Genomic DNA, 13051 nt, shown 5'->3' on the forward strand with positions numbered 1-13051 from the left:
GTGGGGGAGGAGAGCGCAGTGCGGGGGGGGGGGGGCTGCTTTGCATGGAGAAACTCCCAGGTAGCTTCCCTGGAATCTTGTGGCAAAGGAGATTGCGCAGCCGGACTGGGAGAAGACCTTGGAGAAGTGCTGCTGGACAGACCAGGCAACAGTCTGTTCAGTGGACTGGCAGTCTGACTCCCTGCTGATCTTTCATGGAGGGCCCGTGGGGGAGAGCACAAGGGGGGCCCTGGTTCGGTGCAGAGCATCAAGGGGTCATTCTGTAGAGAAAGAGGAGGTGCAGGAGCTCATTAGCATAGGCCACACCCCCTGGCGTCACCTGAAGTGTGTCAGAAGGCAACACCCACCGCTCAGGCTCCACTGGACTGTTTTGGATTGCTAGCTATTGGTGGAGCGGATGGACGTGCAGATCTGTCCTGGCAGTGGAGGGAGAGCTTGTACCTGAATAAACCTTGGCCTTAAAGGTGCCACTGGACTGTTTTGGGCTGGGGGGAGCTCTGCAACTTACCTGGCTGCTTCTTGCTCTGACTGAGGGCTGCTGGGAGCAGGGGGTGGGGCTTGTTCCATGTGTCCACCCCCTGGGCTCTTCACTGCCGGAGCTCCGCTCCTGTGCGGTCCTGCAGGAAATGACCCCTGAGAGCATCTAATCGGTGTAATTTATTACAGCAAGAGCCAGTAAAGCAGTACAATTCTGACGTAAGAGAGATTAAAACAGTAATAAATAACATAGCAATAGTAAAAAAGAACATTAACAAGGGAAAATTAATAAAATTAGTAAAATAATACTAATAATAAGAAAATGTACAGGGTTTTTCCAGCTAAAATAAGTTTACGTTCCCTAATAGCTAAGAAACAAAATTTCGCCACAGCGTAAGTCACTGAACTCTGAATGTCTTCTAGGAGGAATTTGCGTAGGACTTCTGGCCTAAAATCAAGTTAAGACTGCAGAGGGTTAAATCTAAATAGAAAGGGCAGTATAAGGTGATCTCGTTCCTCCTGATAGAATCTGCAAAACAGGTGCAAAGCATCTTTAGGTGAAAGGATGTTGGGTACCAGGGCTGGTGAAGACCCTTGCCTGAGGCCCTCATGAGAGAGCTATGGGGATGCAAAAGATCCCTTCCCGGGTGGTGGAGGGGATCTAGAAAGCTAGGCAAAATCGTAACTGCTTGGTTGGGTTTCTGTGGACTGTCTCTAAAAACAAAGGGTGCATGTATGTCTTGTCTTGTGTATGTGTAATCTTGATGGCATGGTGTTTTTGTGTGACTCTCTTCTAGGACGTAACGACAAAGGGCAGCTGGGACATGGAGACACCAAGCGTGTAGATGCCCCCAAGGCCATTGAAGCACTCGGCAGTGAAACAGTTGTCTTGGCAGCTTGTGGCCGAAACCACACCCTAGCCCTGACAGGTACAGGAGGTTTTATGTGAGCTCGCAGCACCACTCGCTGGCCTGCTGTGCTGTTGTAGAATGTTGTCAAGCATTCCAGTTGCTCAGAGGGAAACAGGCGGCATCGCAGGGCCAGAGGTGGGAGCGGCAGCTTTGTGAGAGGAAAGAAAAATATACATTGAACAGGGGGAGGCCTCACACAGGGCCTGAGAATGGGAGGACCTGTGTGCTGTGGGCAGGGGAGAGAGAGAGAGAGAGGGAAGTTGAACAAGAGGGGAATACAAGCAAAACCCTTGCAGTAGACAGTATGGACAGCGGAAGAAGGGTCTGGTGGGGAGAATGGGTGGAAGAGGAGGCAGAGGAAAGAGGGTTAGATGGGGCTGGACGGAAAGAAAAAGCGAGAGAGAGAAGGTGGGGGAAGAGATTCGCACACAGTCCGGAGTCAACCAGGGCAAAATGCTAAGGGCACCCTGGGGAACTTTGGGCCCCAAAGCCAAAAACGGGAGACTGTCGTTGGAGGGGCAAGAGGCGGGCGTGTTCATGAAGCCTCTTCCCCTTCTGCATTCCAGAGAACGGCTCCGTGTTTGCCTTTGGAGAGAACAAGATGGGCCAGTTGGGCCTCGGTAACCAGACGGATGCTGTCCCCAGTCCCACGCAGGTTGGCGCCGCAACTTCTCCTCCCCCTTTATTAACAAGGAACAGAACAGTGAATGGATCCTGCAGGTGTTCAGTGAAGCTCAGTTCCGCTCTCAGGGAACTAAATCAGCTGTTTCTGCCGTGGGGAATGTCTTGCGTGTTTATGGGCTGGAAATGCGTGACACTTCTTTCTCTTTCAAAGATCTCAAAAACCTGGATTGCTGTAGAACAGGGAATGAATGGTGCATCTATTCAAAAGTAAATATCTCAGGCCTTGTGCAGTCTTATGTGTGGCGACCGTGCGGTGCTCCATGTGTGTATCTGTGCGGACCTAATAGCAAATGGACTGGCACGTAATTGAGAAGCTAACTTACTTGGCCCAGTGCTGGTTGTGTGCCCTTTGAGAGAGCTGAGGGGGTGCAACTTTAACTTCCCACACACAACCTGCAATAGGCCCTCCAAGAAGACCTCTGGCGGCTTTAAGCGTGAACCGTCTTTTAAAAACTCTGCCTTTTTAGATCATGTACAACGGGCAGCCGATCACCAAACTGGCATGCGGAGCTGAATTCAGCATGATAATGGACTGCAAGGGGAACCTCTATTCCTTTGGGTGCCCTGAGTATGGGCAGCTGGGTAAGTGGCCCATCTTTTCCAGACTCTTCTTTCTTTGACTGTATCTAATAAGAACATAAGAGAAGCCAGTGCTGGATCGGGCCAATGGCCCCTCCAGTCCAACACTCTGTCACACAGTGGCCAAAAAGACCAGGGGCCATCAGGAGGCCCACCAGTGGGGCCAGGACACTAGAAGCCCTCCCACTGTTGACCCCCCCCCCCAAGTACCAAGAATACAGAGCGTCCCTTGACCCAGACCGAGAGTTCCTATCCATACCTTGTGGCTAACAGCCACTGAGGGACCTCTGCTCCATATGTTCATCCATAAGAACATAAGAGAAGCCAATGTTGGATCAGGCCAGTGGCCCATCCAGTCCAACACTCAGTGTCACAGTGGCCAAAAATACCAGGTGCCATCAGGAGGTCCAGCAGTGGGGCCAGGACACTTGAAGCCCTCCCACCATTGCCCCCCCCCCCAAGCACCAAGAATACAGAGCATCTCTTGCCCCGGACCGAGAGTTCCTACCTATACCTTGTGGCTAATAGCCACTGATGGACCCCTGCTCCATATGCTTATCTAATTCCCTCTTGAAGCCGTCCATGCTTGTAGCCACCACCACCTCCTGTGGCAGAGAATTCCATGTGTTAATCACTCTTTGGGTGAAGAAGGACTCCCTTTTATCTGTTCTAACCCGACCACTCAGCAATTTCATTGAGTGCCCACGAGTTCTTGTATTTTGGGAAAGGGAGGAAAGTACTTCTTTCTCGACCTGCTGCATCCATGCATAATCTTATAAACCTTGATCGTGTCACTCCTCAGCCGTCGTTTCTCCAAGCTAAAGAGCCCCAAGCGTTTTAACCTTTCTCCCAACACACAATATCTGCTTCTGGGGCATGAATACATAATGGCCCTTCTGGGTCAGAACAGTGGTCCACAGTAGCACTCTCAACCTTTCCTCCAGCAAATCTGAAGAAAAATTTATAGCATCCTGGTATTCACTCATTAACTATATGGTTGAATCTGGTGTAATTCCAGCAAATCCTTTATACAAATCAATTATATACTTTTGAAACATTATTTGGCTTGGATCTTAGATAATATCTGAAGTTACTTTCAGAACACTGATTTAAAATCTGCCTGTAAAGATATATATTCATTGTACGATTGTTGCCATAAGAGATGTTTTGTAGTGTGTAATACAGTCCTCTGGAGTCTTCAGCCTGGACATAGTTAAGCATGCATGTTTTTTCCTAACCTATTTTTGTACTTCATCTGCAGACATCTATTGCATTTACCTTGTATTGTTACTAAATTCCTAAATAAAAATTATACATAATTTTTGAAAAAAGTACAGGGGTCCACCTAGGCCAGCGTGTTGCTCCCTGACAAGCCCCGGGGCAGGGCACAGAGGCCAAGGCCTTTCGCAACAGCTGGCCGTCAGAGGGACAGTGTCTCTGAACTGGGTCTGTTCCATTCATCCACCGATGGGCCTCTTCCTCCTGAAATTTGCCTCCTCTCTTAAAGACATCTAATCTAGCAGCCGTTACTAAGCATTTCTCCTCACCGCACAGAGTTTTGCCAGTGGGCCGTGTGCAGCGCTTTGAACTGGTTCCTTTTGCCTGCTTTGAATCAGTGCCTATCAGCCTCATGTTTTTCTTCTCTCTGATCTTCCTCTGTCCTACGCAGGGCACAACTCTGATGGAAAGTTCATCGCCCGAGCACAGAGGATAGAGTATGACTGTGAGCTGGTTCCCCGCCGCGTTGCCATCTTCATAGAAAAGACAAAAGACGGCCAGGTCCTTCCTGTACCAAATGTGGTTGTGAGGGATGTGGCCTGTGGCGCGAACCACACGGTAAGGAGCGCTAGCATAGCCTTTGGAAGCCCCAGAGAAGGGGGGGGGGTTTGGCTGACGGGCATGGGAAGTTGGCACGATTCTCCTCTCTTGCCTGCCTCCCTGCTTCCAGGGAACTCAGGATAGCGTACATTGTTCTCTTCTTCCGTATTTTTATCCTCTTGGAGACCCTGTGAGGTAGGACAGACGGAGAAAGAGTGGGTTGGCTCCTGCCAGCTTTTCCGCCCTCTGTCCCATGTGGCTCTCATCCATGCAAGGTCCACAGTTGCCAGCGTAGGCTTCGGGGGGGGGGGTCAAATGGAATTCCTTCCTTCCTCTTTCACCAACAAAAAAGTTGGTGAGATGCAACACAGTGCCTGGCCCAAGATTCCCTTGTGAGCTTTGTTGATATTAATAGAAAGATGAAAAACCCAGAAAACTTGAAGGGGGGGAATGCTTTTCCAGAAAAAGAGAATATGGTGAGCAAGGCTCCCTCTAAGCTGTGGAGTCTTGTGAGCAAAAATTCTACTTTGGGAGCTACTACTGGCATTAAAGTTGTGAGCGAGCAATTTGGCTGCTGCATAAATTAGTCTGCTCTAGAGCCATCCTTTGTGAGCAAAGGCAAAAACATGCGAGCTGGAGGCTAAAAAACTGAGTTAGCTCACACTAACTCAGCTTAGAGGGAACACTGATGGTGAGCATTATGAATTAAACCCACATGACATTAGGCAGGTAGTCGTCATAGTAAAATTTATTGTGTAGCCATTGGTCATTTCCATTTAAAATTTAAATTTAAACAATATACAAATTAGACAACTTACAGCACTGGAATTCAAATTAGATTTAAAATATAATAACCTCTAAAAATCTGCACGTTCAGTATTTCAATTCATTAAAACCTTAAATATAGATACCCGTCTCCAGAAACACGTACACAGCCGCATACATTGCCGTTTTACAGTTCAATTTCATTTCAATGTCCTATGTTCTTGGCCCTGATTTTACTAGCTGCTAAGGCGAAGAGTGGTACCCTATAGGAAACTGTAGGGTCTGCGTCTGACAGCAGAAATATTAATTTATCGGTGTCAGAAAAAAATTGCAATTGATCTATTATTGCAGTCAAGAGTTTACATCTCGGTTCCCAGACATGAGGCAGGTGGAAAGGAAAATTCTGCTGGTAGAGAAACCTTGAGAGAGGAGGCATTCTGGTGTGCTTAAGTACTTCATTCATGTTAGAAGGGTACCAATATATTAAACTACTTCTTCATCCTTTTCCGTGAGCCAGCGTAGTGTACTGATCTGGGAGACCCGAGTTCAAATTCCCACTCTGCCATGGCAGCTCACAGGTTAACTTTGGGCTGGTCACATACACAACCTAACCTGTCTCACAGGATGGTGGTTGGGAAGGTAAAAGGGAGAAGAGGAGAATGTAATGTTTGGGGAACAGAGCCAGTTTGGTGTAGTGGTTACGTGCGCAGACTCTAATCTGGGAGAACCGGGTTTGATTCCCCACTCCTCCACTTGCACCTGCTGGATGACCTTGGGCAAGCCATAGTCCTGTCAGAGCTGTTCCTGAAAAGAGCAGTTTTTGTCAGAGCTCTCTCAACTCCACCTACCTTGCAGGGTGTCTGTTGTGGGGAGGGGAAGGGAAAAGGAGTTTGTAAGCCACTCTGAGACTCTGAGTGAAGGGTGGGGTATAAATCCAATCTACTCCTCCTCCCCCTCTCCTTCCTTCACATGCAGTTGCTGGTGTGACCTTGGGTCAGTCACAAGTTATTTCAGAGCTGTTCTCTCAAGGGCTGTTCTCAATAGAGCTCTCTCAGCCCCACCTGCCTCACAGGGGGTGTCTGTTGTGGGGAGGGGAAGGGAAAAGGAGTCTATAAGCCGCTCTGAGACAACTTTTGGGTAGTGAAGGGCGGGGTATAAATCCAACCCCTTCTTCTTCCAGTTATCCTCAGTGTCTGGCTTTTCTTTTTAAGGTCATGTCACAAACCAAGTCCTCTGTGAAGTCTCCTCTCCTGAAATTCCCTTTTTGCCCATGATGACCTCCTCTCTCCATTCAGCTTGTTTTAGACTCCCAGAAACGGGTCTTCTCCTGGGGCTTTGGGGGCTATGGCCGGCTGGGTCACGCTGAGCAGCGAGACGAGATGGTGCCCCGACTGGTCAAGCTGTTTGACTTCCCAGGCCGGGGGGCGGCACAGATCTACGCGGGCTACACCTGCTCCTTTGCTGTCAGTGAAACGGGTACGTGTGGCCATATTCAGTTAGTGAGGTGGATGTTTAGAAACGTAAGCTGTTGTGGGGCGGGGGGGTGTACAGCACAATGCCTACCTGGTGGCGGCAGCGGCTGAGTATCTCAACCAGAGATGCTTGACTGCTTGCAGAAGGCAGTCCCGGAGCGAAGAACTGCGAGCCTGGCCCAAGGTCTGTCTGTGGTCCGTTTTTATGCTGCCTATTTTTATACTGCGTTGGGGCTTCTTAAACACTGGGTTTTAAATAATATCTTCTAACGCTTTGCTTTTATTTTATCCCGTATGCTGCCTCTGGCAGATTCCTACAGATTGCCCCACACACACACACATACACCCCGGTTAATTACAAAAGAGCCAGAGTCCAGCGGCACCTTCAAGACTAACAAAATTGTGGCAGGGGAGGAGCTTTTGGGAGCCGCTGCTTGGACTCTTGCTCTTTTCGACTACCACAGACAGACAAACATGGCCACCCATCTTGATTAATTACAAATGCCATTAATTATGGTGCCTAAAACTGCTGCGAGTCTATTATTGGATGGCCTCAGGTTCTTGCCTTTTCAGGGAGGCTGACTTTGTCTAAGAAACAGTAATGGTGAGACAGGCTTAAGGGTGGAGAAGGCCTGCCTGTTGGCATTCCAAAGCGCAGCACTGTGCGAATGATGCCTGCAGGAGCCACCTGTGCCAGAGACAGCTGTGGCTACGCAAGAAGACCGATCCTGACTCTCCCCCTCCCTCTCCCTGTGTCTCGCAGGTGGCCTGTTTTTCTGGGGAGCCACAAACACTTCACGGGAGTCCACGATGTACCCCAAAACCGTGCAGGATCTGTGTGGCTGGAAAATCCGCAGTCTGGGTTGCGGGTAAGAGTGTGTGTGTGTGTGAAAGAGAGAAATCTTTCCAGGAAATGGGCAGGCAGGGTGGCAAGATGCTGAAATGCAGGAGTTGCAAGAGGACGTTTGCAAACGGCTTTACCCACTCCCCAAGTCCTGAGTTAGCTTGTTAACAGGATTGACACGTGCAGTTGAATTACCTTCAGAACTGGAAACTTGTGCGGGGTTGCCATGATCCTCCAGTCTTGTTTATGTGCCCCCTCTTCCCAGTATCTTTGTTTCATTAAACATTGTTAGTCTTAAAGGTACCACTGGGCTCAAAGTTTGTTCTATTGCTTCAGACCAACAGGGGCTACCCCCCTGAATCATTGTCTCACAGGATGAACTTTGTGTGGGGATGTAGGTAGCCCTGGAACTGATTCTGTTGAAATGCAAAAAAGCAGGAAGGGCTGACCTTCTGGTGCCCTGGACTGGGACTGGGGGTTTTTTTTTGTGTGTGTGTGGGGGGGTGAATCTGCCTTTGCATAAGGATGTGTGCGCTGCCTCCCTGGCTGTGAGTGCTGCATTTAAAAAGCTGTTGGGAGGGTTGAGTCATCTTACCTTTGCTAATTGTTGCTTTTAATAGACCAGTTTCTATGCCTCTAATGGGCTTAGAGGTTCTTTTAGATTTGTTGTGAACTTTCTTTGTACTGTTTGCTAATGGTCTGGAATTCCATTGTCTTTCTAATGGCGGGAAGTGAATAGGAAATCTTTTTTGGGGGCGGGCAGTTTAATGGGAGGTGGGAGAGAAGGACTGAAAGAATCTTGCTTCTAAGGAAAATAGTAAAAAGCCCAGTGGCACCTTTAAGACTAACAAACTTTATTGAAGCATAAGCTTTTGAGAAACACAGCTCTCTTCGTCAGATGCATCCGACGAAGAGAGCTGTGTTTCTCGAAAGCTTATGCTACAATAAAGTGTGTTGGTCTTAAAGGTGCTACTGGGCTTTTTACTATTTTGCAGCCACAGACTAAGACGGCTGAACTCCTCTGGATCTATGAGTTGCTTCTAAGGGAATCATGATCCAGAGTTCCTGCTGCTCGCCCTTTCCCTGGCATCAACCAAAGGGGGGGAGGGATCTTTTAGTAATGGTAGCCCTGACTTCCTTGCCCCTAAATAGAAAAGAACCTGCCCTACTCATCTGTCTGAGCCTGAGGAGGACCGGAGGGGCATATGATTGCTTGCATTTCTGACCATTTGGGTTTGCAAAATGGGATGCGACTCATCCCCAAGGTGCAGCCTGGGGGGGGGCGGTGTTCTTTTCAGCTCCTGGAGCTTTACAGTCTAAGTACAGGGTTCAGAGACTCTTGCCTGACGAAGGAGTTGCAAAGGGAGTTGGGCTCTCCAGTGGTCAGTGTCCCTCTGGCTGGAGGCCGTTGTGGGTGCCAGTAGGGCTTTCTGAGCAGTAACCTCCTTTGCTTCCCTATTTCAGGAAAAGCAGTGTTATAGTGGCTGCCGATGAGAGCACCATCAGCTGGGGCCCGTCTCCAACCTATGGAGAACTGGTAAGGAGGCCGCCACGTGGGGCTGTGGGGAGCTAAAACCAGGGGCTTCTCTGTTGCTGCTGGGCACACCCAGCACATTTCTTCTGGACACTTACAATATGCTAGTGAACCTTGGCCCAAGGGTCTCTGCAGAGGGTCTTCTCTCTCCTTGGGGAACCAGTTTGGTGTCGTGGTTAAGTGCACAGACTCTAATCTGGGAGAACCGAGTTTGATTCCCCACTCCTCCACTTGCATCTGGCTGGATGACCTTGGGCAAGCCACAGTTCTGATAAGAGCTGTTCTTGAAAAAGAGCAGTTTCTGTCAAGAGCTCTCTCAGCCCTGCCTACCTCACAGGGTGTCTGTTGTGGGGAGGGGAAGGGAAAGGAGTTTGTCATCCGCTCTGAGACTCCCTTGGGTAGTGAAGGGCGGGGTATAAATCCAATCTCTTCTCTTCTCTTCTTCTCCTTCCCTGCACCCAACACACTGACCTGGTAAATGAGCCTCTTATGTGGTAAGATCTCAGTGTCTCAAGGAACGCTACCTAGGCAGTGCAGCTTTCGAGTAGCCTTTGAGGAGTGGAGCAAGGGCAGGCGTGGGTGTGAGGGCACGGGCTCGTTCCTTGGCACCTGCTTTGTTGGCCGTTGTGGGCAAGGCCTGGGCCGGGCTCTGCAGCTGGGTCCTTGGGGAGAGCTTCAGCTCCACCCCCCGGCACCGTTAGTGGGTCTTGCAGCATCAAATTGCAGAGCGCTTTGCTTTCCCCACAAGTGCCAGAGCCTGTCTGACGTATTCTTTAAGAGGCCATTTGGCAGGCGGGCGCTGTTTGCGCTGCAGACGCCGTTGTTTATGGGCTCCATTTTCCACCTGGAAATTGGAGATTTATTTCCCGAAGCCTGCACACTGATCTCTGGGCCCGTTCCGCTCTCTGGAGCGATAAATTCCCACTTATCCCTCCCCTGGAGGTGCTTCACTTTTAACCCCGAGATCAGCCTCCGTGGCAGAGGCCTCGGGCACTTGGTGTCATCGTCTCAGTGACTCTCTGGGGTGGCTAGTTTGCTGCGGGTACAGAGATCGAATGGTTGGGCCAGAGGCACACAGCAGAGTGCGGGCCTTTGTGGCCTACACTTTGAACCCGTTCACCAGCGTCTACAGGAGTACCTCCTACAAATGACGTTGCTTCGGACCAGGAATGCTGCACGACTCCCAGGACTCCCTGGCTCTCCAAAGGACTTCCAGGCCAGTATGAGCAGAGTACCTAAGATGCTCACTTTGACTTCCAGAGATTACGAAGCATGCCTGTTTCCCAACACAGGAAGCTAATCTTGCTGGCGAGAGAAGCAGATTTTGAGTTTGCTGGCTGGTGACTTCCACGGCAGCCGTTGGCCTTCTCGGCTCTGACGTCTGCCCTTTGCCTTCTTTCCTCAGGGCTACGGAGACCACAAGCCCAAGTCTTCAACTGCAGCTCAAGAAGTGAAGACCTTGGATGGGATCTACACAGAGCAGGTAGGAGCAGAAACAGCCACGAGGGAGCCCCCCATGGCCCCTTCCCCAGCCAGAAGTGGCCTCCTGGCGTGAGACCGAATCCACCACCCAAGCGGAGTGGCCTGCATTCTCTGTCTGTCTGCTCAGGTCACCATGGGCTACGCCCACTCCCTGGCCATCGCCCGCGACGAGAGTGAAGCCGAGGAGGAGAGACTCAAGAAGCTGCCAGAATACAACCCGCGCACGCTCTAGCCTGGGCCGCCTGCCCTCTCCGAAGCAGCTGCCCCTTCCGATGTGCACTGGGACGCAGAGTCGGGCGAAGAGGTGGCCGACATCGATGAGCCGGCGCCTGTTGGGCTACCAGAGATTGGGTTTTATGAGCAATTTCACGTCTTGACTGCCTGTTGCTATGACTCTTCCCCTTCTCCTACCCCCGTCTGCCCTTTCCAAAGGATGGCTTGTTTTGTATTGGTATTTTTGTTTTGGTTCTTTGTTGCGGGGGGGGGGGGGGGTGAGTTATGTTGACGAGATCTGCTCATGCCTGACCTCTTACCATTCCAATGAAAATGGCAGGACTGTTTTGTCAAAATTGGGACAACTCGTCTTTTTGTTAATCTGGCTACGGTTAAGCAGCGGACCAGAAAGCAGCATTTTGAAGAAAGGTGGTGGCCGGAACTCTTTCGCCCGCAAAAGCTTTCCTCTTTTGTAGAAGGGCCCTCTCGCCTTTACTCCACTTCCTTAGAAACAAGGGGTAAGTAGGAGGCCTCTGTAGGGGGGCTTGTGGGGCTTCTCGCTCCCTTCTGCTTAAACAGGCACCTGCCACATAAACACCCCAGAGAACATTCGGCGTGAGCCAGTGGGAACATCCACTCACTCCTTGGTACTTAAGGTTGAGCTCTCACATGGCAGGATGTTGTTGGGAGTCCAACTGGGCCTGCATCGTTCTTGTATGCTGAACAGTTCCTTCTCTTGGCAGGAGATTAGAAAGTGACATTTTCTTATAGGGACCTCCCTGGCAAGCTAGCATTTCCCCTGCCTTTACAGGTGCCACCACACGAGGGCATCTCCAAAGGCTGTACAAGCATGGGAGAATGGAGTGGTGGTTGTTTTCTGACACTCCTGGCTCAGACAGGTTAGGGGGCAGGGCTTCTCTTGCTCCAGCGCCTCTTCCCTCCTCCGCCAGCCATTGAGCAGGGCTAACTCCATACAGAGCAGAGGGCCAAATTCTCTGCAGCTGGGACTTGCTGGCCCCGCATTTGGAGGGAGCCCCTTCTGTTCAGCCTAGACACGCACAGCAACGGGCCAAGGATGTGTCACTAAACAATTCCCCCACGCTAAGAGGTACCCCAGGTAGTACTGGAGGGGGAACCTGGATTGAGATGAGGTTGGAAGTGGAGTGGCCGGTCTCCTGACTGCAGTCCCCCGGACTTGACCGCCCACAGGTTCTTCTGCCCCTCTGTGCCATGCTGGAGAAATTCGGTGCCTTGAACCAGAGACCACGTTTGTTCTTTCTTCTTGTTACTATGAACGCCTATATTCAGGCATTTCTCCCTCTGCCACCCTCCCTTCTCCTGTTTGTTACCTGTGTGCTCTCCGAAAGCATGGGGGCCCCAGAGCCAGCAGTGTCTGATGTCTTGTTACTTTTTTGGTTCTTGAAAAAGTTTGGGTTACAGAAGCGCTGGGCAGAGAGTGGATGGGAAAGAGGGGAACGGGGGTAGTGCCGCGTGGCCTTTTTGAAACGAAAATCGGCACAGCCATTCTACACAGTTCCCTTCTCTCCGCTGTCCTGGCTGTTCAGCGTTGTTGTTGTTTTTTAACAATTCTGTTACCCTCCCTCTCCCCCCCCCCCTTCAGAAAGTGGGACTGTTTCTTTTGCCATGTAGTTCTCACCACCTCTTGGGGAGAAAGCTCAGTTGGAGACGTATTTTGGAAATTTAATTTGCCACCAAAGAGAGCGTGTGTCTCCGAAGGGAAAAACTTTGCTCAGGTACTCTTTGAGCGCAGATGTGCCCGGAGGCCTCTCCTGCACCCCTTTTTCTAATGTGGGGGGTGGGGAGAGGGAAAGAAGGGAGCCGAGCTGGAAATACTCCTGAGGCTGTTTTGAATTTGAATAAGGTAGGAAAGTTTCCTAGCCTAATGCTGTAATTTACCCCCTTTGGTTTTTTTTATATTTCTCAAAATAAATGTTTAAATACAGGATGAACTTGTGTAGACCTCCTCAGTGCAAAACACACACACACTCCACCCACCATGCATTTTGGAGGCACTGCGTCAGACAGGTTCCAAAGTGCATAGCAGCTTCAGGCACAGTGGAAACTTGCCTGTGGAACTCTCTGCCACTCAACCTGGCAATGCACGGAGGCACTCCATCTGTGGCAGGCGGAGGTAAAGGGCTACTGCCTAAGCTGATGGTGGCACTTGGGATGTGCCAGGGTCTCCGACTTCTGGGCATGGCTTGGCAGGTAGGGGAAGGCCGCATCCCCAGGGGCTGTGGGAGTGCCCACC

The 13051-nt window shown here is 50.5% G+C and overlaps 1 protein-coding gene across 1 annotated transcript in view; it reads left to right on the forward strand.

The window, feature by feature from the left end:
* Positions 1–11053, forward strand: part of RCC2 (regulator of chromosome condensation 2) — a 21672-nt gene extending 10619 nt beyond the window's left edge. Inside the window, exons 5-13 of the mRNA XM_015412565.1 lie at positions 1275–1406; positions 1955–2043; positions 2540–2654; positions 4321–4487; positions 6530–6710; positions 7470–7575; positions 9015–9087; positions 10490–10567; positions 10694–11053. Coding sequence (XP_015268051.1) covers positions 1275–1406; positions 1955–2043; positions 2540–2654; positions 4321–4487; positions 6530–6710; positions 7470–7575; positions 9015–9087; positions 10490–10567; positions 10694–10798 — 1046 coding nt within the window. The 3' untranslated portion in view covers positions 10799–11053. The remainder of the gene's footprint in view (positions 1–1274; positions 1407–1954; positions 2044–2539; positions 2655–4320; positions 4488–6529; positions 6711–7469; positions 7576–9014; positions 9088–10489; positions 10568–10693) is intronic.
* The last annotated feature ends 1998 nt before the right edge of the window (positions 11054–13051 follow it).

This window comes from Gekko japonicus, unplaced genomic scaffold, assembly GCF_001447785.1.
Source record: "Gekko japonicus isolate JY-2015 unplaced genomic scaffold, Gekko_japonicus_V1.1 scaffold131, whole genome shotgun sequence".
NCBI classification, from domain to species: domain Eukaryota; kingdom Metazoa; phylum Chordata; class Lepidosauria; order Squamata; family Gekkonidae; genus Gekko; species Gekko japonicus.